The 24,770-nt window shown below is 44.8% G+C and overlaps 1 protein-coding gene across 6 annotated transcripts in view; it reads right to left on the reverse strand.

Annotated features, from left to right (window-relative positions):
- Positions 1–9,816: 9,816 nt before the first annotated feature.
- Ablim1 (actin binding LIM protein 1) overlaps positions 9,817–24,770 on the reverse strand; it is a 137,279-nt gene continuing 122,325 nt past the window's right edge. For 3 of the 6 annotated variants that reach the window (XM_026389155.2, XM_026389148.2, XM_026389139.2), the window contains 9 exons: positions 23,614–23,754; positions 21,230–21,321; positions 19,985–20,090; positions 19,096–19,160; positions 18,108–18,168; positions 17,587–17,594; positions 16,729–16,803; positions 15,886–15,966; positions 9,817–14,211 (listed from right to left, as the gene is read on the reverse strand). In XM_026389155.2, coding sequence (XP_026244940.1) covers positions 14,098–14,211; positions 15,886–15,966; positions 16,729–16,803; positions 17,587–17,594; positions 18,108–18,168; positions 19,096–19,160; positions 19,985–20,090; positions 21,230–21,321; positions 23,614–23,754 — 743 coding nt within the window. In that variant the 3' untranslated portion in view covers positions 9,817–14,097. Of the gene's footprint in view, positions 14,212–15,885; positions 15,967–16,728; positions 16,804–17,586; positions 17,595–18,107; positions 18,169–19,095; positions 19,161–19,984; positions 20,091–21,229; positions 21,322–23,613; positions 23,761–24,770 lie in introns of all 6 variants that reach the window. The other 3 variants (XM_026389160.2, XM_026389157.2, XM_026389154.2) reach the window with 2 other exon arrangements.

Below are 24,770 nucleotides of genomic sequence, written 5' to 3' on the forward strand. Positions count from 1 at the left end.
CTGCACTGCAAGTTCCACCACCTACTCTGCTGCACAAGCTAGAAACTCACGAGTCTTCATTTCACTTCCCTCGACTGACTCCTCTATCCTCCACTGTGCTGCGGATCACGTCCAGCTCAACTCAAAGAGAAGTGGTCCCCAGAGGAGGCTTTGCTGACATTCCAGAATCAATCCACCATTCATCCTTGACATGATTACACTTGCTTATATTTGTAAGATTATGTGATTAATATCTGTTTGCTCACTCTTTTATCTCGAGTGCTTAACACAGCGCCTGGTTTATAGCAAGGCTTGTAAGCCTCTCAAAACAAAATGTATGTTACACTTCCTTTATAATATCCTGCAGATCCCAGTGTACACTAGCCTCGCCAAGAAAAATCTGTTGATTTAAGCTGTTTTTATTTTAATTTTCCAAAAATTTTTTACTAAGGTATAATTTACGTGTAGCAAAACTCACCCTTTTTAATATATAGTTCTGTGAGCTTAGGCAAATGTATGAAGTCATGTAATTACCACCACAACTGAGATATAGAATGGTTCATCACCCACCAAATTCCCCTGTGCCCCTTTGTAGTCAACCCTCCCCTCAACCCTAGTCCCTGGAAACCCCGGGTGGGTTTCTGTCTCTGCAGCTTTGCCTTTTCCAGAGTGTCATAAAAATGCACTCATAACATCTTTTTTTTTTCTTGTGGTGCATCTATGGTCTCAGGCATGCCAGGAAGTACTCTGCCACTGAGCTACATCCCTAGCCCTTTAAAAATAATTATTCTGAGACAGGGTCTTCTAAGTTGCCCATTCTGTCCTAGCTGCTCAGGGTGGCCTCAAACTCACATCTTCTTGCCTCAGCCTACTGAGTGGCTACTATGTACACACCTCCGTGCCTGGCTGTCATGTACCTTTTTGATTCTGACCTTTCTTTCATGTAGCATAGTACACTTGAGATTCATCCATGTTATTGCAATAGTTCACTCCTTTTATTGCTGAGTAATATTCCATTGTAAGGATGAACTACAGTTTATTGATTCGTTCCTCAGCTGAGGATCATTTAGGATGGTTTCCAGTTTGGGGTGATGAAGAATAGTCATTATAGACATTCATGTGCAGTTTTTGTGTGAATGCTTTTAGTTTTACTGGGACAAAGGCCTAGGATAGGGCTTTCTGGGTCACAAGGTTAGTGTATATTTAACTTTAAAAAAAAAATGTCCAGCTGTTTTCCAAAGTGATGTAATTTGCTCATTCCCACCAGCAAGGCACGTGTTCCAGCTGCTCTGCAGGGTCACAGCACTTGCCATCAAGGGCTCTACCTATACTCTGGATAAGCCCTTGCTCACACATGTGATTTGCAATTTTCTCCCCCAATCTGAGGCTTATTTCTTTCTCTTTATGTCTTTTGAAGAGCAGGTTGTTCTTAATTTTCATGAGTGCCAATGTATCAAATTTTTTCTTGTTGTATGGATCATGTTTTTGGTATCATTTCTAAGAACTGAGCCTAACCTGAGGCCATGGAAATTTTCTTCTAGACATTTTATAGGCTTAGGTTGCAGATTCAGGTCTCTGGTTCATTTTCCTTCATTGCTATCCTGTGAACTGTCTCAGCTGCTTCAAGCCTCCCATCGAATCTACTGTTTGTCTACCTTGTCCTTCCAGGCTTTAAACCCATGGAGGCCAGGGATTGTGTTTTACTGGGGCTGGTATTTGCATGACCCTGAGAGCAGGCCTCGGGCACTTTGCTGCCTCACCTAGTCCCACGCTGTGTGTGATTCAGGTTCATGTTTTCTACCACGCCACATCGTACTTCTCATTTTAGGTACTAAATGCTGTAGATTTTTCTTTTTAAATGAGATATGAGAATACCCTTGGCATTGCTTATCCCATTAAAATTAACAAAAATAAGCACAACTAGGAAAAATCAATTTGAGTCATTCACAAAGCACTGAGTGTACAAGACACACTCCCATGTGCCAGACACCTGCCCGCCTCCTGTGGGTCCAGATACCTGAAAGTTATTTTATTCTGTGTGGTCTTCTTCTACCAGCATTGGCCACATTACCCAGGAACCAAGAAGGAAGAGTTGTACTACCAACCAAAGTGTGCTTTAAAAAATCTGGAACCACATTCAGGTAGCCAGAGGCAATGGGTAGAGAAATAACGTGTGAGTCCTAAAAAATGAAAAGACAGACTTTGTGCCTTGAGCCAGAGTAGGGCCAGATCTGAGGAGACATGGGTGGAGCTCTCCGGGAGGTTTCCCTGCAGTTGCACTGTTTTCTCCCCAGCCCGGCTGCGTCTGCATGTAAAATCGACTTCCCAGGGAGAAGGGAAGGAGACTTTCCTCATTCAAGGATGGCAGACTGAGAGACCCACGTAGGAAGCCATTCCTTCTGGAAGCTGAACTTCAGCCTCTTTTCAGAATGTTGTGTGGGAAGGACGTTTGTGTCAGCACCAAAGAGACACCTCCTTGGAGGACAAGGTGGCCTGTGGAGAAGCCCAGCCATCCCCAGGGGACTCTGTGTGCTGTGCGTATTTGGGTGGATGCCGCCTTGCACCTCTGCCAAACTATTCCGGCAAAGAAGAAATCGTGGCTAAAGGACAGATCCGTTTCTTGCCTCGGGAAAGATTTTAAAGAATCCTCAAACTTTGACAGACCACTTCCCATCTCTGACAGGATAGAAGCCATTTAAATAGTGTTTCCCCCCCCCCCTTAAATTACAAACTTTGAAAAATGGAGAACACGTAGCTTACTGATTTGAACTTGGGCACCTTCTGGGAGCCGGAAAAGACTCATTAGCATAAACTCTGACCTTGGTATTTTGTACAGTCTAAAAAATAACCAACCATGGAAAATGGAAATAAAGAAGGCAGAATTACAATTTTAATTTTAAAGAAAACATGGTAATTTCTAGTAATAATTAAAACAAATTTACTTCATACTTTTAAGAAGCAACCAAATTTGGATAGTGTTTTCTTTTAAATTAATTAATTTTAAGTCGACAAATGACAACTGTACATATTCAGAGGGTACAGCGTATTGGGCTGTAATGGTGGGGACATTCCACAGAGTTAAATTTAACATGCATTGTTTCACATACAGACATTTGTGTGTGTGTGTGTGTGTGTGTGTGTGTGTGGTGAGAACACTTAAAATCTACTCCCTATTGATGATCAAGCACACAGAACACTGTAGTTAACTAAAGTCGCAGAGATTTCTTGAACTGAATCCTCCTTTCTAATGAAGTTTTGTCTCAGGGAACCAGAAGTTCCCACCAACCTCTCTTCACTCCCAGCCCTTGTAACCACCATTGTGTTCTCTCCTTCTATAGTGCTCTCCCAACCCCCAACACACTCACCCTGAGAAATTACTGGGTCCCCTGTCAAACCTATTGAATCAAACTTTGATGGCAAGGCTGGAGAATCTTCATTTTTAACAGAGTACCTGGGATGTAGATATCTTCATTCAAGTTTTCTCCATTTCTTTTTTGTTATGTTTTCATTAGTGCATGATAATTGTACATAATCGTGGGGTTCGTTGTGACATAGTCACACATGCATGTGATGTAATTCACTCCATTTCATTCCCCTGTGCTTCCCCGTCCCATGCCTTGTTCATTCAGGTTTTAGGACCACTAATACACAGGTTCTTTTTCTCTCAAAGTGACAACACCCAAACCTAACTACTGTTTCTGCTATTGACGCTACTTTGCTGACCTTCATGGAGCGTCACCGTGTCCCAGCACTGTCTGGAATCTAGTACAAGCCTTCACTTAATCCTCCCAGACACTCACTCTCCCAGGTAACATCCTTATCATCCTCACTGTGTAGAAAGAAAACTGAGGCACAAGGTACTTGCCCAGGCCACGCTGCTGTTTGGTGGCTCTAAAACTCTAACCTAAGCCAGAGCCAGGCTCGGTCCTAAAGAGCCAGAGAGTCCCTCAAGGATGGAGAAGACCTGCTGCCTACAGGATGGCCAACCCTCCTCTGCCCAGAGAGCTCCATCCTCCTTACCTACTGCAAACATTCCATCTTGGGCGGGCCACCGAAGCCTTCCAGGCAAGCCAATCCAGGCAGATGGGTCTTCTAGGAAGGGAAAACCAGGTCTTGAGAAGTAGCCCTTGTCTCTCCTTACCTGGGCAGTGGCTTCATGGTGGCCAGGCCCTGAGGTCAGCCCGCTCACTGCAGGACTCTGTCCCAGACTTCCTCCTGCTTCACCTCGCTGAGAAGCTAGACATGCTTCACCAGTAAGGACGCCACGTAAGCTTCCTGGGACTGCTGTAACAAGTGACCACAAGCTAGGTGGCTCCAGACAGCAGCAAGTTATTCTCCACAGTTCTAAGGCCAGGAAGCCAAATCCAAGCTGTGGGGAGGGCCTCCAGGGAGGGTCCCTTCCTGCCTCCTTCAGCTTCTGGGGGCTCCTGGCATGCTCTGCCTTGGGGAGCCTCTAATCTCTGCCTCATCTTCATGTGGCCTCTTCTCTGAGGGCAGCTCCTTGTTTTCTCCTCATTCTTCTAGGACACTGGTCTTCAGACTTAGCACCCCCCCCCCATCTACAATGATCTCATCTTTGTCCTTCCTTAATTATATCTCAAAGCTCCTTATTCCAGACAAGTTCACAGTCTGAGATTTGGGGTAGGCCTAGCTCATGGGAGTCACTATTACACCCAGATGCTCTGCTATGTGAAGGCTCAAAAACACACAAAAGGAGCCTATGTCATCACAATTCCTCGGTCACTCGTTCTTACGCTCCCTCCAGCCAGGCCCTGAAGACGGTTACTAAATTTCCCCGGGGTGACTGTCTCAAGCTCTGCATACCTGCCCTGGCAGCAAACGACGGAGCAAAGCAGAAGGAAGCACACTGGGAAAGAAAGAAGCTGCTCCCGGGTCAGGGTTTTCCCAGTGTTCCAAGAGTCTGTGGATGGAGAAGAGGAGGCGTGATGTCCCTGGACTGCTTCTCCTCCAAGCAACTGTGCTTGACGGGTCCTGTCACCCCATGCTTCTCTATTTTAGGAGAAAACATCCTTGCAAATGCAGCCATACCTGAGCAGGTGCCAATGGAATCTCCCAGAGAGTGTGTAGAGCCCTAGAGTCTGGCTGTGCTAAGTAAAGATGCCAGCAATGTCCTCTCAGCATCATCTGACTTCTGGTCCCATGAATTAGGGTGACAGTGAGTGACGAAGCCTGGCAGTGGACGGTTGGTTAGCCACCGCCCAGCTCCACTGCTGACCTGAGATGATGTGGGGGTGATCATGGATTCATCTGAAAGCTTTTAAAGTTTGTTGCAGGATACAGCTTTCCAGCTCCCACCTGGACAGACCAAAACAAACCTCCATGCAGTTAGAGTTGGGTCCAAATGTTGGCCCCTCCGTCAAGGGCCTCTTAGAGTTTCCACAAGACAAGCAACTCCTGCTTGTGAACTGAGGGCAACAGCACGAACCCAGGCTGTGAGGATCGGAACCCATGCATTTGAAAGTCCTGCAAGGTTTAAGCTGTCTGAGTACCTTGTTTTTATGCAGGGGAGGGGAGTATTAATAATAATTATTTTTTACACAGGGGATTCTGTTTCCTATCTAATGGGAAGGTGACTGCTATCAACACTTTCTAACTTTTCATTAAGAAGCGTAGGTTTTAAGACAATAACAGGAAAGAAAGAACCTATTCTCTCTGTGCCAGCCTCCGTCCAGTTTAGAACAAAATGTTATTCATGGCCAGGCTCCACCTTGCTGAGGAGGGCCGGTGTTTGTCTTTGCGAACACAGTCCCTCTGACAAATCCATGGAAAACCACGTGTTAACAACATGGAGACCCCAGAGAGGTGACTGGCTTAGAAGGAATGTGGCATTTGTACTTGATGGCAGGGGGCTAGTGTGCCTCTCTCAGTCATGGGTTTACCCTTCTCAGATTAATTAAAATAATCTGCACAGAGGATTCATCCCAGCTCTTGGTATTCTGGAGGCCCACACAAAACAGGAGCTGTGGCTATCACCCCATTCCCTGGGATGGACTCCTATTCCCTGGATCCCTGGAGTCTGAATCCCACCAACTCTGGGTCTGGAAGTTGTTCCCAGGCTCTGCCCTGCCTCCAGCTCCTTGGGGATCCTCTGGGAGGGCCCAGTGTTAAACCAGGCTGGGGCAGAGCACAAACAGCCTTGGCTTTGGAGGGGAGGATTTCCCATGCCAACTTTTTATCGGATGGGAAGGGCTGAGTTGAGAGGCAGCAGCAGGGGATAGCACAAATAAATACAGAAAATCCTCTCCAGGGGCCGCCATTGTCCTGAGCACAATGGCGGCCCCAGAGAACATTTCATGCCGTTGAGTTTGGAAAGTAAAATAAATGTGGCCATACTATACCCTCCTCCATAGCCCTGGCTGGCTAGGGCCTACCCTCAGCTCTGCAGGAGACAAAGGACACATTTTTTCAGAATCCTGGTCTCAGGTGGGGGAGAAGGAAATTTAGAACGTGGAAGGTCCTTGGGGCTGGGGTCTAGATGGCCTTTGGCCACTGCTCTCCCCAGCCCCCTGTGCTTTCTCAAAGCTGCCAGCCTCTCGCCTCCACCCTTCCTAGTGTTCTCCAGCCTACAATGGGCCACGTCCAGCAGGGCAGGGCTGGTGGACACACCCAGGCAGGCTGCTGGACTCTGCAGGGAAGAGGAGTCCCTTTCCAGCAATGGGCAGGAGGGGCTGAGTGAGACTGGTGGCTTTTTTGAGTTGAGAACATGTCCCCAAATACCTTGTGGACTGGCAGCTCTCTTCATCTTTGCAGCCTTCAGGTGCTCTGAAGCCACACAATCAGAAGGATCTTTCTGGAACCAGTGACATCTCTCATTGGAATGAGTCCCAGATCCTCTTCAGGTGGTATTTATAAGCATCCTTGGGGTGGGGCAGGGTCCACCTCACCCAGGAAGCTGGCACCTTCACACACCTCTGGTTCGAGCCATCTGCCACCCTGGCTGGCTATGATGTGTGACACCCAGAAGGCCAGCGTGGTACTAGAGTGACAGGGTTTGAATCCCAGCTCCCCAATAGCAGGCAGATCTTGGATAGGACACTTAGCCTCTCTAGGTCTGTTCCCTTAATTCTAAAATAGAAGCAATGTAAGGAATCAAGAAAGAAATCACATAATACGCTCGGCTCAGGGCCAGGTAAATAGTAGATTCTTATTTCTTGGCAGCCACTTCATTAATAAAAGCTAATGTCTGAGAACTCATTTTGTACCATGCCAGGTCTTGTTCTATGGGAATTCCATAATAACCCTTTGAGGTAGGTATTATTATTTATTCCTTTTATAGAAAGGAAATTAGGGTTTGGGGAAATTAAGCAAGTTGTCATTAGGTAAGCAGCTGCTTATTGGTAGAGCTGGAACTTCAGCCCAGACAGTTTGCTGCTGAACCCTGCACACAGCTGCTGTGTGATCCTCTCAGGTCTCAGTGCTGTTAGTTGGCATACCTTCAAGGATCTCAATCTTTAGACCATTGCAGGGCAAAGAGGGTGCTGTTATTGAAAATGTAAAGAGGAGGTAGGCTTGTTTGAATGCTCAGGTACTATGCAAAGATGGCAGATGGGAAAGCTAAGAATGAAAAACTCAAATTCTAAATTATTTAAAATATAGTATTAGACCTTGTCCAAGTACCAGAACTCCCCAAGCACCAGTGTCCAAAAGCTTCTAGTAATAAAGCACTTGCCTGCATCTGAACACTCCGTCTTAAACATCATTTGCCTCTATGCCCCATAACATGGCCAGAACAGGTATCCATTCTCAACCTATCTGTTGAAAACACCGAGACTCAGAGAGTTTATGGAGTTTTTCAAGTCTAAGTAACTAATGGCTCTTCATAAAGGTCACTAAAGTTTCTTGAGCAGTTACTATGTGCTGGGTACTGTGCCAAGTGATCAACATGTTATAATTTAGCAACAATCTTATGATGGGTATTATTTATCGTCTAGTCTTCAGAGGAGTAAACAGAGGCTTAGGGATACTAGATGACTGGCGCCAACACACGCAGCCAGTAACCTCTGAACATGTTCATAACTGCTCCTTGGTGATAGTAGTGGGGCTCATGGGCAGGCTGAATGGAACTGGCCCTGGGAGGTTTAGAATGGCAGACATAGTCCTTGTCCCCAGAAGGCCACAGGCAGTGGGATTTGAAGTAAAAACTCATGGGATTCTAAAGGAAGAGGCTGGATACTCCCAGCTCTGCTGCTCACTGGCTGAGTGACCAGGCAGGTTTGATTAGCCCCTGAGCTTTGGTTTCGTCACCACATGGTGGAGCTACCATTCTCTGCCTTAGGGGATTGTCCTGAGGGGTATGTTGAGGCTTTGCCTGGGTTAAGGGTTGCCTGGCACTCAACATGGAGATTTCCCTGGAGCCAACTGAACAGCAGAAACACACGCAGAGCTAACAGTACCAGACAACACTTGCCAAGCACAGAACGTGAGGTTCAACCATAAGCATGCAAAGAATTTGCTGGGGCTGGTTGGGCTGGGCCATCAGACAGGCCCAGGGAAAGGGTGTGAATGTGTGTCTTTGATTTAGGGCCAATGGAGCCCCTGGGAAACCCACATGGGTAGCTCCACAGAACTGATGGGAAACTGTTTTAAAGAATCAACACTGGCCATGACCTCCTTTCCTTGGGGTCCGATCTTCTCTCCTGGTCACCTCCTTGAAGAGTTGGACACTGTATAGAGGAAATGTCACTGGCTAAGCTGAATGGGTGGGGAGAGGCGTGGTCTGCAGTGGTGAGATTCCGGGCAGGGCCTCAGGGGAGGGAAGTGGTAGGTGAGTAAGGGGTTGGTCATGAACATCCTTAGACTCCCATCGAAGGTGGGTGAGCTTTGCTCCGAGGGAGGGGTAGCCATGAAGTGAGGCAGGAGTCAACTGCCAATAAAAAGGTGGCCACCAAAGCCAAATGCCACAGGTACTCATAATAGGACTAAAAACAACTCCTGGCGGAGGGGGTTATGGACCAGTGTTGGTGCAGGTGGAAGCAGAGCCGAGTAGAACAATGTTCCTGGCCTGTCTCTACAGGAATAAACAACCTGAGTCCTGCACCCAGGCAAGGGTCTGTGTGAGTGCGGGTGTGACAGGCCCCTGCACAGACTCCACACACAGGATGAAGGCTATGGCCGAAGCAGGCCATCTTGAATATGTTCCGGCAAGCTTGAAATCCAATAAACTGAAATCTAGATTTTCTTCATGTCAATTTTGATAATGCGGAGGAATCCAAAGATTTGAAGACGCTTTTCTCCTGGTGCATTTCAGCTTCTTACCAACAAGGCTCACACTCCTGACAACTCACAAGCTGTTGTCCTGCAGCTTCTACAAATTCTCAGTTTTGTCCCAATGACGAAGCTGTCACCGCTGTGTCACAAACAGAACCATGCATTGGTTACATTTTCACAGTGTGATAGATGGACTAAGAATTTTCCCTTCTCTAGTCAGCTTGGTCAATGTCTGGATCATTCAACAAACAGAGCTGGAAAAAATGCGTTGAGCTACCTTCTAACTTATGTGATAGAAATGCATTGCCAGGATTTTGGGTTCATTCTGGTTTTGTTTTGGTTCTTGGAAGTCAGAATGGTATTTTTTTTTTTTTTTTTGTACCAGGGATGGAATGTAGGGGCACTTCCCACTAAGCCCATCTCCAGCCCATTTATTTATTTATTTATTTATTTTTGAGACAGGGTCTTGCTAAGTTGCTGAGGCTGCCTTTTAACTTGCCACCCTCCTGCCTCAGCCTCCTGAGCCACTGGGATTACAGGTGTACGCCACTGAACCCGGTGAAGGAAACCTGGGAGCAAGAAATGAAAGCACAGAGGCACTTAGGAAGGAAGCACACGGCTTTATTCACGAGCTGTGGTACAGCAGGATGCGGGGTGGAGTGGCGAGGGAGCGTGGAAGTGCTGCTTGCAACAGGAGCATGGAGCAGGTGGACACTGCGCAGCTCATCAACACGGGACAGGCCGGCCCCCCTCCTGTGCACACAAGCACGAGGTACTCGGGTGCACACGCACACCCTACTCACTTTCACGGGGAACACAACACGGCATCTCAAGACGTTCCTTCTAAACATCTGCTTTTGTATTTCCGAAAGGAGAGGGAAGACAGGAAGAGCTGATGCCTTTCACCAGTTGATAAAAAGCCACAAACCCAGCTTAAAATGAAGAACCCCGAGAGCCTCTATGCAGGGCCCTCAGTAACACACGGACACAACTCACATTTATCACAAGACTGTATACACGCCAAACCCCCAAAGAACACCAGTCTGTGGACGACTATCTCCCTCCATAAGGGACAGAGACATAGCTAGCCAGGAGGGGGTACGTTTCCACCCCTTCAGAATGGTAATGCCCTATCCTTCCACCTTCCATCAGAGGGCTCAGGAAGTTATTCATGGGCACTCTGCTCTTCCAAGAGGTGTGGGAGAATTCTGTTTGATGATCACAACCACCACTCAGTTATACGAAGCTGCAGAAAACTTTGGATTGAATTTTATTGTGCACACATTCACTGTTCAGAAAGTTTCCATTTAAACTGACAAACCCCCGCTTTCTTTTTGGGTTTACCATCAATTAAACTTGCCCCAATAAAAACATAATAATCTATATGCTGAACACATCCATTACCATCTCTCTCTGCTTACTGGGCAGCAAATGGAAGGATAATGACTTTTTTTTTAATGCCAAAGTATAGCTTTCTCTTTCTCCCATCACAGGGTTGTTGGGGGAATCTACTTAGTGCACATTGCCATTGTTAGATGGTATCATTGCAAATCTCAAGCCCTAAGTGATCTCTTCTTTCTGGAAGGTTCTTCCAAGGGGAGCCTGAAAGAGCAAGTTTAAAGGTACACCAACACTTGGTTCATCAGAAGAAGAATAACTGTAAAATCAAATAAAATCAGGGCTGGCAATATGAAGTACAGATTAAATAGCTACCAGAAATACAAATGAAGTGATTTGTAAATCTGTGCTTGCTTCAGAGGACACAGAAGGGTTGATGGGACAGAGTTCATTCCCTTCCACCATCTTTCAGGACAATCAGAAGCAGGGGTCTGTTAGGGCACAACCTGGAACTGCCGCACGCCCCAGAACACCACACCAAATCTGCTGTACACAATCGTTAGAGAGACTTACTTAGTCGAGAGTGGTTAATTTAAACTCTTTTAAACTTGCAAAAGCACATATATTTTATATCATCATCTCAGAAGCAATTCTTAGGAAAAGATGTCTGCTTCAAAATGTAAAGAGATTAGGTGAGAGTTTTAGAAATGTTACCGGCTGGGCTTTCCCAGGCTGAGATGGAGGAGACCAAGGTTGAAAACAGAACTACAACAGCCTGTGCTTCAGAAGAAGAGCCTCAGCTGGGAGGTCCCGGCTTTCGGGTCAGGGGAGAACAGAGTACAGGTAGAAAATCACCCCCATCCCCGCACCTTGTTACTCATTAATTCTAGTTTCTCTCTCTGAGATTTCAGAGAACAGGCAGCTTATGTTTAGTTATTGAAGAAGTCACATTAAAAACATTTAATAACAAACCCCAAACCAAAATGGAGATGCATGGCTAGCTGTATATGTTTCCAAATGCTCTTCAAATCTCCTAATAAATCACACAGGAAGACTTTGTGATGGCCTGAGCTCTCTGGAAGAAATTTTAAAGGAAGCACTGACTCATATTGTCATAGAGACCCCTTCTACTTCGTGCAATCAGTACGCGCTTCAAAGTCACAAGTCAAATGCTCAAAAAAGTAGCCCTTAAGATATGCACCAAGCTTGCCAGGTATATAATTCCTTTTCTAGAGATGAACTTTGTGTTAGCAGTTGGAATTTTCCCGTGTGGTCCAGCACAGGGTTAAATGGAGAACATCCATCTATTGTGCTGTGTCCTGAACACTTCAAGATCAGGCATGCTGCACCCAGTTTAACAAAAATGGATAAGGCATTGTAGCCCTTACAGCAGATCTGGCAGTTAGAACTAGGCTGTCCCCAAGCCATCCTTCCATCTGGAACCTTCTGCTAGGGAATGGTGTAGGGGAGCTACTCCGAGGGTCTCCAGTAGCCAAGGACAGGCAAGAGGCTACTGTTGTTTTCTAGTAATTTATCTTTGAAGGGTATAGTTTAAGTGAATTAGTATGCTTGGTATGGAAAGAAGCTTTCTGTTTTTCAAGTTGGATGCAGAACTGAATTCAAAAATTACAAAAGAGCAGGTGTCACTACTGGGAGCAGAATTTAGGGTCCAGCTTTTTAATTATTGTAACTATAGAGCCTTTGACTCTTGGTCTCTAACATAAAGAGGAGGAGTCTAATTTCCCTCTTTCATGACAGAGCCAAGCCCTCTTTCATGTGGACCAAGAGATGGAAAATATAGAAAACCACCTAATTGTGGCCAGGTTTCCAAATACCTTTTTTTCACACTGGCATTTGACCTGAATGTTCATGAGTGATGACTCATTATCAATGACAGACATGGTGGGTCTTTCATTGACTCTACTAGCCTCTCCACCAGCTGAGTGCTGGGACCCACTTGGTCACCACTGTTAATGACTGGTAGGGAGACACTACCAATATACCACAGTCCCACCCCTGTACTCTGCCAGGGCAAAGCAAGAAGCAGGCCAAACATTGTGCTGAGGCTAGGCTCCAATTTGAATTGACAGTTGCAGAGTATGAGGACCCTGGTGGGATGCTTTGAGCTCCAAACCAGCCCTTCCCACCTGCGTGGTCTGCAGCCTGATCTAGCCATGAGCTACCTCAGCCTGAGTGCTGGCTTCTAAGCACCAACACTCACCCATGAAGGAGGCAACGTTGAGGGCACAGCTTAGCCTCACTCTTGTTCTTTGAGTCACATGCACTTGTACCAAATATCCCTTAGAAGCAGCAGCGCAGTGTGACAAACATTCAAGCAGAAATTAAAAAGCACATGCAGACTCACAAAACGGCCCTGGGTGAGTTAAGCGTGTATCCACGCACAGGCACGCACGTGCACACACTCACACTGAAGTTAACAGTGCCAAACAACAAGGAAAGCTGAGAAGGCCAAATTAAATTGATTGGATGTAATCTACTTTGGAGTTGCAGATATTTAAGAGGAAAACATGCCTTTCCTTAACTTACTACTGAAAAGACCTTAAAAAGCAAAATCAGCATGGGTTTGATTGGATTCAGAGGATGCCAGACAGTTTATAGGGGACGCTGAGCATGAGAAGTTGCATTTGGGGCAGAACATGGATTTTGTTTTTGTTTTTGCTAAGAGGGATATGACCCATAGACAAAAATCACCTCGCTGCATGCAACTGGGCCAGTCGGAAGACAATTCTTGTCTTTCCTTTCTTTGTGAAGGTGGAGCCCAGACCACCTCCTGTCCTTGGTGAGAAGGAAGAATCATTACACTATTTGAAGCAGAAAAAGAGTTCAGGGAGGGTTTCCTTCATTCCTTTTCCTTTTCCTTTCTTTCCTCTTTCAAAAAATTCTAGTAATGGCTAAGCAATTTGCCAACCAGGTCCCAGCAAACAAAGAGAACAAGGAGCTTGTTAAAAATCACTTTTTGCTGAAATTCAGGCTCGATCAGACCTGCCCGGTTCCCTGATTTCTGTTCTGCCAGAGCCCAGACAGAGCTTCTAGAGGCCGGCAAGGAAAAGCTGCGCACAACTGCTGCTACCACATGGCCCCATTCCTCAGACTCCTGCTTAGCACAGTGCTACGTAATAAATATATTCATCCTTTGGAATTAGTACAACTGTTTCTTCCTGTGCGGCATTCTAAGGGCACTTGCTGGCTCTTACCACCACAGTCAGCACTAGGGTGGACAACAGTTAAAGGAAAACAGAAGGAGAAAGAAAGAAGCTCCTGTTGTGGACACGAGGTCATGAGAAAAGGTCACGTGTGGACACTACTGCTGATTTTGGAAACATAGAAATTTCTACCCATGGCTGCTTGGCAAGTGTTACTGTGGGTTGGCCCAGTGTTTGGCTCATGGGTGTTGGGACCAGAATTTCCCTTTTTGTCGTGGCTGAGGGATGGCAGTCTATAAATTCTCCAATCAAGTCTGGGCCTTAGTGTAACACGGCAGGCCTTGCCCCGCTGCCAGTCCTTTTTCTAACTGCCGTTTATGTGTGGGACTTAGAAGAGTCTTGCTTTTTTCTTCATGTCATTGCGTCTCCAAAGAGGTAACTTGTCAAACTCCTGTATGGACATCCCAAAGATTTCCCGAAACACTTCTGGGGCCAAGTGGCGCTGGGAAGAGAGAACAGAGTAGTGGTCAGTCCTGATGGCCACACGGATGGCCCGGAGAGTTGACCTCCAGCTTAAAGATACAGTTGACCCTCCATATCTGTGGGTTCCACATCCTTAGTTCAGCCAAGTGCAGACCAAAGATATCCGTAGAAATTGCCTCTGTACTGAACATGCACAGACTTTTTTCCTTGCCATTTACCCTGCACAATGCGGCATAATGGCCATTTATATTGTTCTAGGTATTATGCATAAGGTGAGGTGATTTAAAGTGTACACAAGGATATGTTAAGATAATATGCAAATTTTACATCATTTCTTAGAAGAGACTTAAGCATCCATGGATATTGGGATCTACTGTCCTCCCTGGAATCAACCCCTTGCAGGTGCTGAGGAGCACTGCCATCATTGTGAAGAGTAAGGCTGCCTGATGGGAGAGGAGGTTATCTCTGATGCTCATTTACTAGGCCAGGTGAGTGCCCTTTCCACCAGATGAGGAGCTCCTTCAGTGTTACTGGTCCTGTTATAATTCAGTGTTAAAACAACACTGAGTAGTAATGCTGCACAGGAGAGTGATTTCTGATGCTGGAGGGGACTCCACCTAAGTTCTTTGGGATGTTCAGAAGATACACAGAAAATGGACCATGGCAATAGAAAGCCAGCCAGAAAGAGACTTCCAGGGTGGTCCCTGGGAGCCCTGGGCGTCTTCTTGGCTTATCAATGAGGGGGAAGGTGGATACCTGGTCTACTGGGGAGGCCTCCTATCTGTCACCGCTTCCAGAACAGTCCCCTTAGGACACGGGGGCCAGTATTCTCTGAGCCAGCCTGACTTCTACAAAGGCATCACCTTTTGTCAGGGAGCAGTAACAATTTTTCCTGAGACTGGCAGCCAGAATTTTTTTTTTAAAAAAAAAATAAATCATTCAGATGGAAAAGTACAAAGATCAGTCTTCCAGATCTAAGGAGGCCTTGGGCATGTGTACCCAGCTAACCCCTCCACAAGGAATGCAGTAACAGCCACGAAAGACATTTGTCCGGTATAAACCTCCTCCTAGAGAGCTCCTTCCCAGCTCCCAGTGGGCTCAGCCCAGGGTCAGGGGAAGAGGACTCTCTGAAGGGGGATGGACACACCCATTCTGCATTCCCCAGCTCTCATTACAACAGCATCCGATTTCCAAAGAAAACGACTAAAATCATATTGTGTCTCAAGGGTTGTTTCAAATGTCATTCCAGGCATTTTAAAAATACTGATCTAAGTATAGAGACATTTAAATATAAGGGCTGTACTACTGTCCTCCCTGATGCCAGGGAATGCCAGATTTAGTCTGGGCACCAGAAACCCAAAACATCCTTCCCAATCCCTCCTTGACATATGTATTTTGAGGGCAGGGGTCAAGTCTGGGTTATTGTTGTACCTCCAGGAGTCTAATAGAGAGCTCAGTACATACTAGAACCATGGATACAGGCCTGCAAACTTGCTTCTTGTGGTTTTTATCTCATTAGTGATTCTCTGAGATTTTAGTTACCTCTTAGTTCTACCTACAATATGAGATTGATCTTTGTGATTTTTCGTTTTCACTGAAAAAAAATAAAACATTTCTCTGGGGACACTGCAGGGTGCAGTGGGGGGTTGTATAGGGATCTGCAACTGGGTCTGGATTTTTTTTTTTTTTTTACCTCCAGCCGGGTTCTGTCCACATCTCTTAGGATTTTGTTGCGCCCTCTGTTGGTCACCATGAGCATTTCATATGGAAATATCTGAGAAGGAAAGAAAATCACCTCCTAACATACTGCTGTTCATTTTATTAACAAGCAGAATCTACTTAAAATCCAACACTACCAAGACAGAGCTTCTGAGAGATAATCATGACAGAGTACAAGGTGTTTATCTCTCAAGACCAGCAGGAGCTCCAGGGAACAGGGACAGGGATATAAATCTCCATCAAGGCCTCTCAGAGCACTGTGCCTTGGGAGGGCTTGGCTGGGTACATGGATACCAACTTACTCTGAGTAGGGGATGAAGGTAAAAGTTTGAGAAAAATTGAAATTGCAGGTATATATGCTGGCTTTTATGTAGTTCTGAGAGATGGCTGGGTTCAGCGATCTTGGTCCATAACTATCTCATGAATCCACAGAACCAGGCAGGCCCAGAAGCAATGTTCTGGCAATGGACCCATTGAAATAAGCCCAGTTAAGGCTAACAGGGAGCACAAGCCCTTGGTTACCTCTGGAGGTACAGAATGTTCTGAAGCTAGAGCGACCAGTCATCCCAAGGGTGGCCAAGGAAAAGAAGTGCTGGTATCTCACTAAGAACACAGAGTTCCAACTGCAGTAAGGGCTTAAACCTGTGGACTTACTGCAGCCAGAGTGAAAAGACAATGTGTTTTCTGACAGCTCCCCTAGATGCACCAGTCTAGAACAATGGGCCTCACATTCCGAAAAGGGTGAAAAAACAGGAAACCAAATTGTGGTAGGGCCATGTCATCCCTGCATGAGACAAAAGAGAAGAGCTGTACTTGCCTTTGGTTCCAACATGTTGGGCATGGATACGCCCCGGTCCATTCTCATTGCAGGCATGTGGCCATCCGGGAGGGTCTGCAGCAGAAATGTGGTTCAAGGATGAGCACAGAATAGGGGCGCTCAAGGGAGGACTCTGTGGGCTCCCAAACTTCCCGGTTGGGTCTCGTATAACTATTTTATAATGTGTCATATTCCTTATGTATTTTTCAAAACGAGATTCTTATTGAATAAGAAGCAGGAGTCTCTTCTGAGATCCGGTTTCAGAAAGATCCTGGCTTAATAACTATGGACTAATTTCTCAGTTTGGGCTTAGTTTTCCTTGTATTTTTCCTTATCTTTGCTCAGATGTTCTAGGGCTAAGGGTGTAGCTCAGTGGTAGAGAGTCTGCCTGGCATGCATGAGGCTCTGGGTTTAATCCCCAGGACCACCTTTCTCCACTTTAAAAAAAAAAAAAAAGTTCCAGAAAAAGAGGAATAGTTTGAGAGCAAACTATTCCTTCCTGTTGCTCAAGACCTGAGTTTCTTTCTGTTACAATTATAACTAAAAGAAAAAAACACTGTACATGAGTTGACCCTTGATGTTGGTCCGCTTTCAACCTGGAGAGACTCTCCTAAGCCAGAGCAAGAGAGTCTTTCCACACCTGACTTGGCTCATGCTATGTCCCCATGGCCTGCAGGGACAGCTTGACCTGGGCGCCAGATGTGCCTATGCTTCACAGCTGTGGAGGAATGCTTAGACAAATCAACTACAGTATGCATCTTCTTAGCAGAAATCATCACCCTGGGGCAAGCAGCCTGGGTTAGAAAATGGCTCTATGGTGCGGGTGTGGCCAATTTAAGGAAGCAGAGTGGTCCATACCTGGTAGTCTGAAAAGGAAAGGAAAGGAAAATATCAGGAAAAGGCCTGGAAAAATGTGGAGCCATTCCCAGAGAGACTGTCTTCTACCACAATTCCTAAAATAGTCCCCAGGAACCATGTCGTTTCCCAGCTCCCAGTCTGTGCCCATGCTGTACGGCAGGCTTCCAAGAAGCCAGAAAATGCCAACCCCAGCTTTAGGAATCAGGTAAAGCCTCCTTCTTTCCTCTTTTCTTGCCATATGCATTTTGAGGGCAGGGGCTGAGTCTCCCTTATGGCTGCATCTCCAGGAAGCGAAGAGTGCTCAGCACCCAGAAGGAAATGCGAGGATTCCCCTTAGCTGGATTTCAGTAGAGATCCCCTGGATTTTAGCACTTGCTCTGCTGGCTCACAGAAGAGAGCTGTGATCCTACTGGAGGGGGAAACCCAAAGGCAGGCAGTGCCTGGAGACAGGGCACAGTCTCAAGGGAACCTTGACCACCTGGGAAGAGGCTGCCCTGTCAGCCTGGCCAGGAGAGCCTCACCTCGCACTCCCCCGCTGACATCTCCGTAGCTGTTATACTGAGCAAAGTCTGTGGAAACCGGCTGGAATGAGGGGGGAAAACCATCATTAGAAAAACTTCACAGTGATCCCTTTGGAGGTAGAAAGAAAGACGGGATTTACAAAATCCTAAGAACCCTTCCCAGGCTCATTTCCTGGACCCTCATTAATTTTCCCTCCTATTTATTCCTTTGCAACTGTGAAATCTTTGCTGTGGTACTTCTATTGCCACTGATCACAGGCCCCTGGTAAGCAAATATCTCTTAAATACATTTCCCTGTGTAGTTACAGAATTACTATTGTTCTTTGGCTTGTGAGGAGGACAATTTCAGGAAACTTTCTGTTCATAGCAGAAATAACAACTCAAAGCCAGGTGCGGTGGCCCAGGCCAATGATTCCAGTGGCTCAGGAAGCTGAGACAGGAGGATCTCAAATTCAAAGCCACCCTCAGCAATTTAATGAGGCCCTGTCTCAAAGTAAAAATAAAAAGGGCTAGGGATGTGGTTTAGCAACCTTGGGCTCAACCCCTAGTTAAAAAAAAAAAAAAAAAAAACTCAATTACTTTTTGGTGCACTGTGACAATATCTGCCACACTAATCCAGTCTCAAGTTTCCACAGGCCATTCATTTATTTATTTATTCTTCTCAAAAGAAATATTTTCACTTTGCCTTTTTCACTTTTTGTGATTTACAAGGTGACCAGGGAGGTTACAGTTTTCATTATGATCCAACATTCAGGTCAAGAGTCCGATGTAGGGCTGGGGTTCAGTGGTAGAGTGCTTGCCTAGCACATGTGAGGCCCTGGGTTCAATCCTCAGCACCACATAAAAATAAACAAATAAATAAATAAAAGTATTGTATCCAATTATAACTTTAAAAAAGGGTCAGATGTAGTCGGACAACAAGCCTGAACTTCAGCTAGGACTGAAGAGGGAATGCACAAAGAAATAACCAATAGAAGAGAAATCTTACCCGGTGAAGCCCATTTTTTCCATAGCCAGGAAGAGATGAGGTTTTAGATGATGGAGCGTAGGAAGCTGAGTGAGAAAAAGGTCAAAAGGCCATTGTTAGGAAAGCAGAAATCTAGTTCTTTAATGACCTTGATAGTGCATCGCTTGCTTTGCAGAAGAGGAGATTTAGCAAAAACAATTCAAATGATATTGGGCTCAAAAGATCACAAAATGCCACCATATTTGAGGGCCCAGGGAAGAGTATCATAACAGTGACACTATTATGGAAGGGCAGGGAAAGAAAGCCACAGGACCAAGGGAGCTGCGCTTCCTAAAATTCTGGGCCCCATCTAAGTGCTTAACTGAATTTATCTCCTTGTATCCTCAGTACCCTAATAATATGATTATTATTTCCATTTTACAAAAGAAGAAATAGGAGTTAAGAGAAGTATCCTGCCAACGGTCACTCAACTCATGACAGCTGAACAAGGATTCAAACCCAGGGATGACCGAACACATGGGCCCCCTGTCCCAATGACATGGCAGCAGTAACTGGCCTGGAAACCAACCAGTTGAAGTTCTACTGGCTGAGCACAGCTGGGCTCCTGGGAGGCCTGGCCTAGGCCTGGTCTAGGTCTATCCCATTAGTTAAGGGCACGGAAGGCAAATAGGCTGCTCAGTTTGATTTCTGGTTCTGCAACTTAACACGTCCACATCTTTGAATGTGTCATTACATTTTTTTGAGCTCTTCATTTTTTGGTCTATGGAGATATGGTATTATGTATTCATATAGAACGGAATCTCAGAATGAGAAGGAGCTCTGGAGATCACCATAAGTGGTCCTGCCTCTTGCACAACTGGCCAGGCAGGCTCTGGCTCTCAGCTCATGCTAGGAAGGGTCTGCCACTCACCTGAGTGGATAGGAGAATCATAGCGGCTGGCTAACAAGGATGCTCTCTCCCGGCTCTCCTTCTCCATCTCTTCCTTCAGTATCAACTGCCCTAGGCCTGAATTAAGCTATGCACAGGAAAAAAAAAAAAAAAAGAAAAAAGAAAAAAGAAAAGGAAAGCAAAGTCTGCGATTACTTTCATGGAACTAGTTTCTTTCCAGAAGGTCTTGCAAGAAGTTCCTGACCCTAGGGGGCCTGATTGCAGGTAGGTCCAGTGCCTGGTAATTCCTCAAAAAGCAGGACAGGTTCTGGATTCTGAACCCCTCTTAGTCTTTCCAATGTCAGGGGAATGTCCCTGTGCCAGGTTCTGTCAGAAAGCTGCCTCCTTCTTTTGCCCTCCCCAATGTGTCAGTGGGTGACCTCAGCAGGCGTATGTGAGTGTGTGATGGACTTTTGATGTGGGAAGGGGAAATTGGGAATGAATCCTTAAAAAAATTGCATTGATTCAAAATCAAAACAAAAAATAAGTATGTGTTTATTGTACATATTTTGAAAAATCTGGAAGAATGAACCTATAATCTGCTACTCGGAGGTGACACCATTTCTAACTTCTATTTACCCTAATCTATTATTTTTCTATACATGTTTTACATAAAACTAAGATTATACTCTGTGTTATTTCCCCCATATAATTAATGTGCGTTTCTCATCTCTTTGGAAAACATCATTTCAAGGGATGCATTATTGGTGGGAGAGTTTATAATCAGACATCCTTCTGGTTTGCAGTAGGCCCTTGCTAAAGGAAGGAGGGCAATGGGCACCTTTTGGTGACTGTCCCCTTGATTCCTTTTTCTCCTGGTCTAGATATGCATAAGATCCTCCAAGTTCTGAGGGGCGATTTGGAGAAATATTCAATCCTAAGGGAATTCTTCCAGAAGAGCCTGCAGGCCCCAGATGTACATCGCCTCCACCTACCCGGCCCTCCTGCACCCTCTCTGCACATGCACCACATGCCCACTCACACAGTCACACTCTCCAACCATTCCACATCCCTCTGACCTCCAGCCTCAATGTTATCACCTCTAAAGGCAAGTGCAAAGTCCTTATTAAAGTTCATGCTTGTCATGTCTCGCTGGACTGTAAGCCTCACGGGGCTTGGGACCACCTCTTGCCTGTCTTAGTGGCTTGTACAGAGTAGTGATGTAAAAAGTTATAGATTTTATTGAATTAGAATTGAAGACAGCTACAAGGTAGTTTAAGGACAAACCTTCATTAACTGCTCTTCTTGAAGCTGCCGGCGTCTCAGGAATTCCTCCTCATCTTCCTCTCTGCCACTAGATCTGCGTCTCATGTCAGTTCCTAATTCCACAGCAAAGACAACTTCTCACATCAGCCCCACGACAAGGGAATCTTAACGGACTAGTCCATCTGTGTTCAATTTGTAGGCTGGCAAGCTCTGCAGTGGTTGGTCCTTCACAAGTCGAAGTGAACCAGACAGGGGGGAAAGGCACCCACCACCAATCCAGCTCACCCAGGTGGTTTCTCTACAAAGGTGGGCCCCTTTGGCAAGCTGGATCAATGTACTAGTGACTCCCTGCAATTCTCTGCTCAATCAGAACTGGTTTGCCACCTCCCTGATCCTGTCATCAGATTAACCATGGGTCAGGGCTCCTTATAGTGAATGGGAGGGGCACCCCCAGCTAATGTCCCTGAGGTCATTTTTTCAAATAGAGAGGAATCTGAATTTATCCATATACCCACAAATCTATAAGATGGTTTCTGTCTTGTGACAAGTTTAAAAATCTTGTGGTTTTCTCTTTCTCTGAAGATTTAGACTTTTCAGAATACTATCATTGCCGCCTACACTTAGTAAATCAATTAAAAAGCATATTTGTTTGTGTCTTTTAAGGAATGGATTTCCAACTTTCTTTTTTAATATACTTTTTAAAAAGGACTATAAAAGAATTTTCTACCGGGCCAGGGTTGTGGCTCCATGGTAGCACGCTCGCCTAGCACGTGTGTGTGGGACTTTGGGTTCGATTCTCAGCACCACATAAAAATGGGTAGACAAAATAAAGGAATTATGTCCAACTACAACGAAAAAATAAATATTTTTTAAAAAAGAATTCTGTACCATCAGTTATGTAAAAACAGTATTAATAAAGCTAAAAATTACTGCGTGTATTTTTTAAAATTTCGAACGGTTTTTACATTTCTTGGAAAAAGGAGAGACAGGGAATGGAAAGGAGGAATCTGTCTGAATGATTGGAAGATGAAGATAATTGTTGTTTTCCCTAAATTCCTTGGATTAATCTGGCTGTGGGAGGAAACAGGAAAGTTTGCTAATCTAATAAAAATAAACTTCAACTAATAGTCTCAGTTTTCATCATTCTGATTAATGGACCAGACATTTTCCTCATCTTGGAACCCAAAGGAAATTTAAACTATGTAGTGATGATAGTTTCAACAATAAAAATTGAATTCTCCTTTTCCGCAAAAGCTTAGCTGCTTCCAAGTCCCTGCTCAGCAATACAACTGTGGGGGCACAAGGCCCCCACAGACTTCCAAAAGGCACAGATTGACACATTCTTAGTTCTTAAAATCATAAATGTCAATGTCAATTTTCTCTCTTTAGTGTATTCTAATAAAAACTAAGAGATCCAACTTTGTAAGAATTAAATAAATCTCATTAACATAATCATAGAATACTTATGAATGATAAACTAAGTAGATTTTCCCTTCAACTATTACTATAAATATTAGTTGTTTTAAAATCACTTTATTGCCTATAAAAATCATTTCCTCAATTAACTTGATAAAAATAACCTGATGCAGAAGATTAGGAAATTTTGGAAAATTGAAGGCCTTTCAGGTTGTCAATAGAAATGTGATAAGCTATAGTCATGCCTTTGTAAGGCTGACTCACTGGATTTTCAGTATTTGCTTCTGTGTTTGTTAATATCCCTTTCAGGGCTGAGTGATTTCACTATGACAGAACAGTAAAGACACAGACACAATTGGAAAGCATAAAGAAAAGGATGAAACAACTCCAAAATGACATTTTAGCACAGGATCATGGAGATGACAGATGTAAAGTTACATCCCCTCACTTGCTATTTCAGAAAATCTTCTACTCTGTAATAGCTCTCCTTGGCAATGGAGAACATGATCTTGCAGGAACGTTAAAGTGCTTCGGTGTTAAGGTTGCTGGTTAAGAGAACTATAATCCAGATATAGTCTAAAACAAATGTAACTAAAAGAAGTCATGCTTCCATGGACCCTCAGCAAACCCACCCACTAGACTCTAATTATATAGAACAATGCTTTTGCCATGAAGCTCTGACTCAACTGTGCTTGAAACAGTTGATTTTACAGTGATAACTCCAAGAGTCTGTGCAAACCATCTGTTTTAGACCAGTTCTGGATCTCAGTGGGTTTGGTTAGAGCCATGCTCTGGTTGATGTGTTTCTGTAACTGAAGCAACTTGCACACAAACTAATGCCATGTTAGGTCTTTTCACTATTCTGCCTCTTGGCTGTTCTTTTCTTAAAGTCTTTAAGTTTGGACACATGTTCTTGTACCTTTCCAAGCATCTCATGGTTAGCTCCCCTCGCAATTTGTCCATTTGACTTAGCTGCATCAGTTGCATACCTACGGCGGCAAGTGAGGGGGGACCAGGCCAGTGGTCCGTCTCAATCTTTGGTATCTCGCTGGGGTCTGGTGCCTGGGCTGCTGGGAACTTGGAAAACTTGATGATATCTTCTGAGGACTTGCTCTGGGCTGCCAAAGCAGCTGCATCTGGATGGGAACCAGGGTTGCTTAGCTATTGGTGTGTAAGGCAGGGGTGGTTCAACCCCACAGACACAGTTTTCTCATTATCAGAAAAAAGTTTCAATTCCAGAAAGTTCTATCACCATGACAATTCAATTCATTTCCCTTACTTTATGTTAGAAGCAACATTTTATTCTATGTCTGTCCTACATCCAAAAATTCTTGTTCTAGAGCTATGCTGTCCAGTGCTAGCTCTATTTAAATCTAAATGAATAAAATTAGGCAAAACCAAAAAACTAACAAACTTAAAATTCAGTTCCTTGGTAGAACCAGTTGTATTTCAGGTACTCAGTAGTCATATGTCATTAGTGGCTACTGCACAGGACAGCATAGATACAGAATGTTTCTACCATCATAGAAAGTTCACTCCTAATATTCTCCAAGAGTAAATAATTATTTTTGGAATTAGAAAATTGAATTATTGGAAATTTGAGTTAAAAAATTGAAGTTAAAGAGTTAAAAGCATGACAATAGCATTTTACTGTCGTCACTCATCTTTAGAGGGATGGTAGCTTTGGCCAGAAACCAAAAATATATTGGTCCATTTCATTTTAATCCTTATATGCTACATATGGGTCCTTGTATCTTGGGAGAAATGGAAATGGAGAAATCTACTTCCAGCTTGCAGGAATTTAGCATTGTGATTTATGTATGCCATCCCCCACTCACTGTTTTGTTCGAGGGTCTGTATATACAAGTGAGTGAACCAACAAAAGCCAAACTACCAGTGACATTAGCTCAGAGTCCTTAGTGGCTGTGTTTGGAGGAGGATTCACAGGCTGAAAGCACTGAATCTGCCCTGAGTTGGAGCAAAACAAACCAGGTGAAATGGTTGGTCCTGATTCTGGCTAATTTTGCAAACTGGTCTGGGATGTTACTAAACATTTCAAGACACAATTATAATATTTTTTCCCCTCCTGGGTTCATATATTTTAAAATCTGGAAATAACCTTTTGATCTTCAGCTCCAATATCTGC

Source organism: Urocitellus parryii, chromosome 5 (genome assembly GCF_045843805.1).
Source record: "Urocitellus parryii isolate mUroPar1 chromosome 5, mUroPar1.hap1, whole genome shotgun sequence".
In the NCBI taxonomy this organism is placed as follows: domain Eukaryota; kingdom Metazoa; phylum Chordata; class Mammalia; order Rodentia; family Sciuridae; genus Urocitellus; species Urocitellus parryii.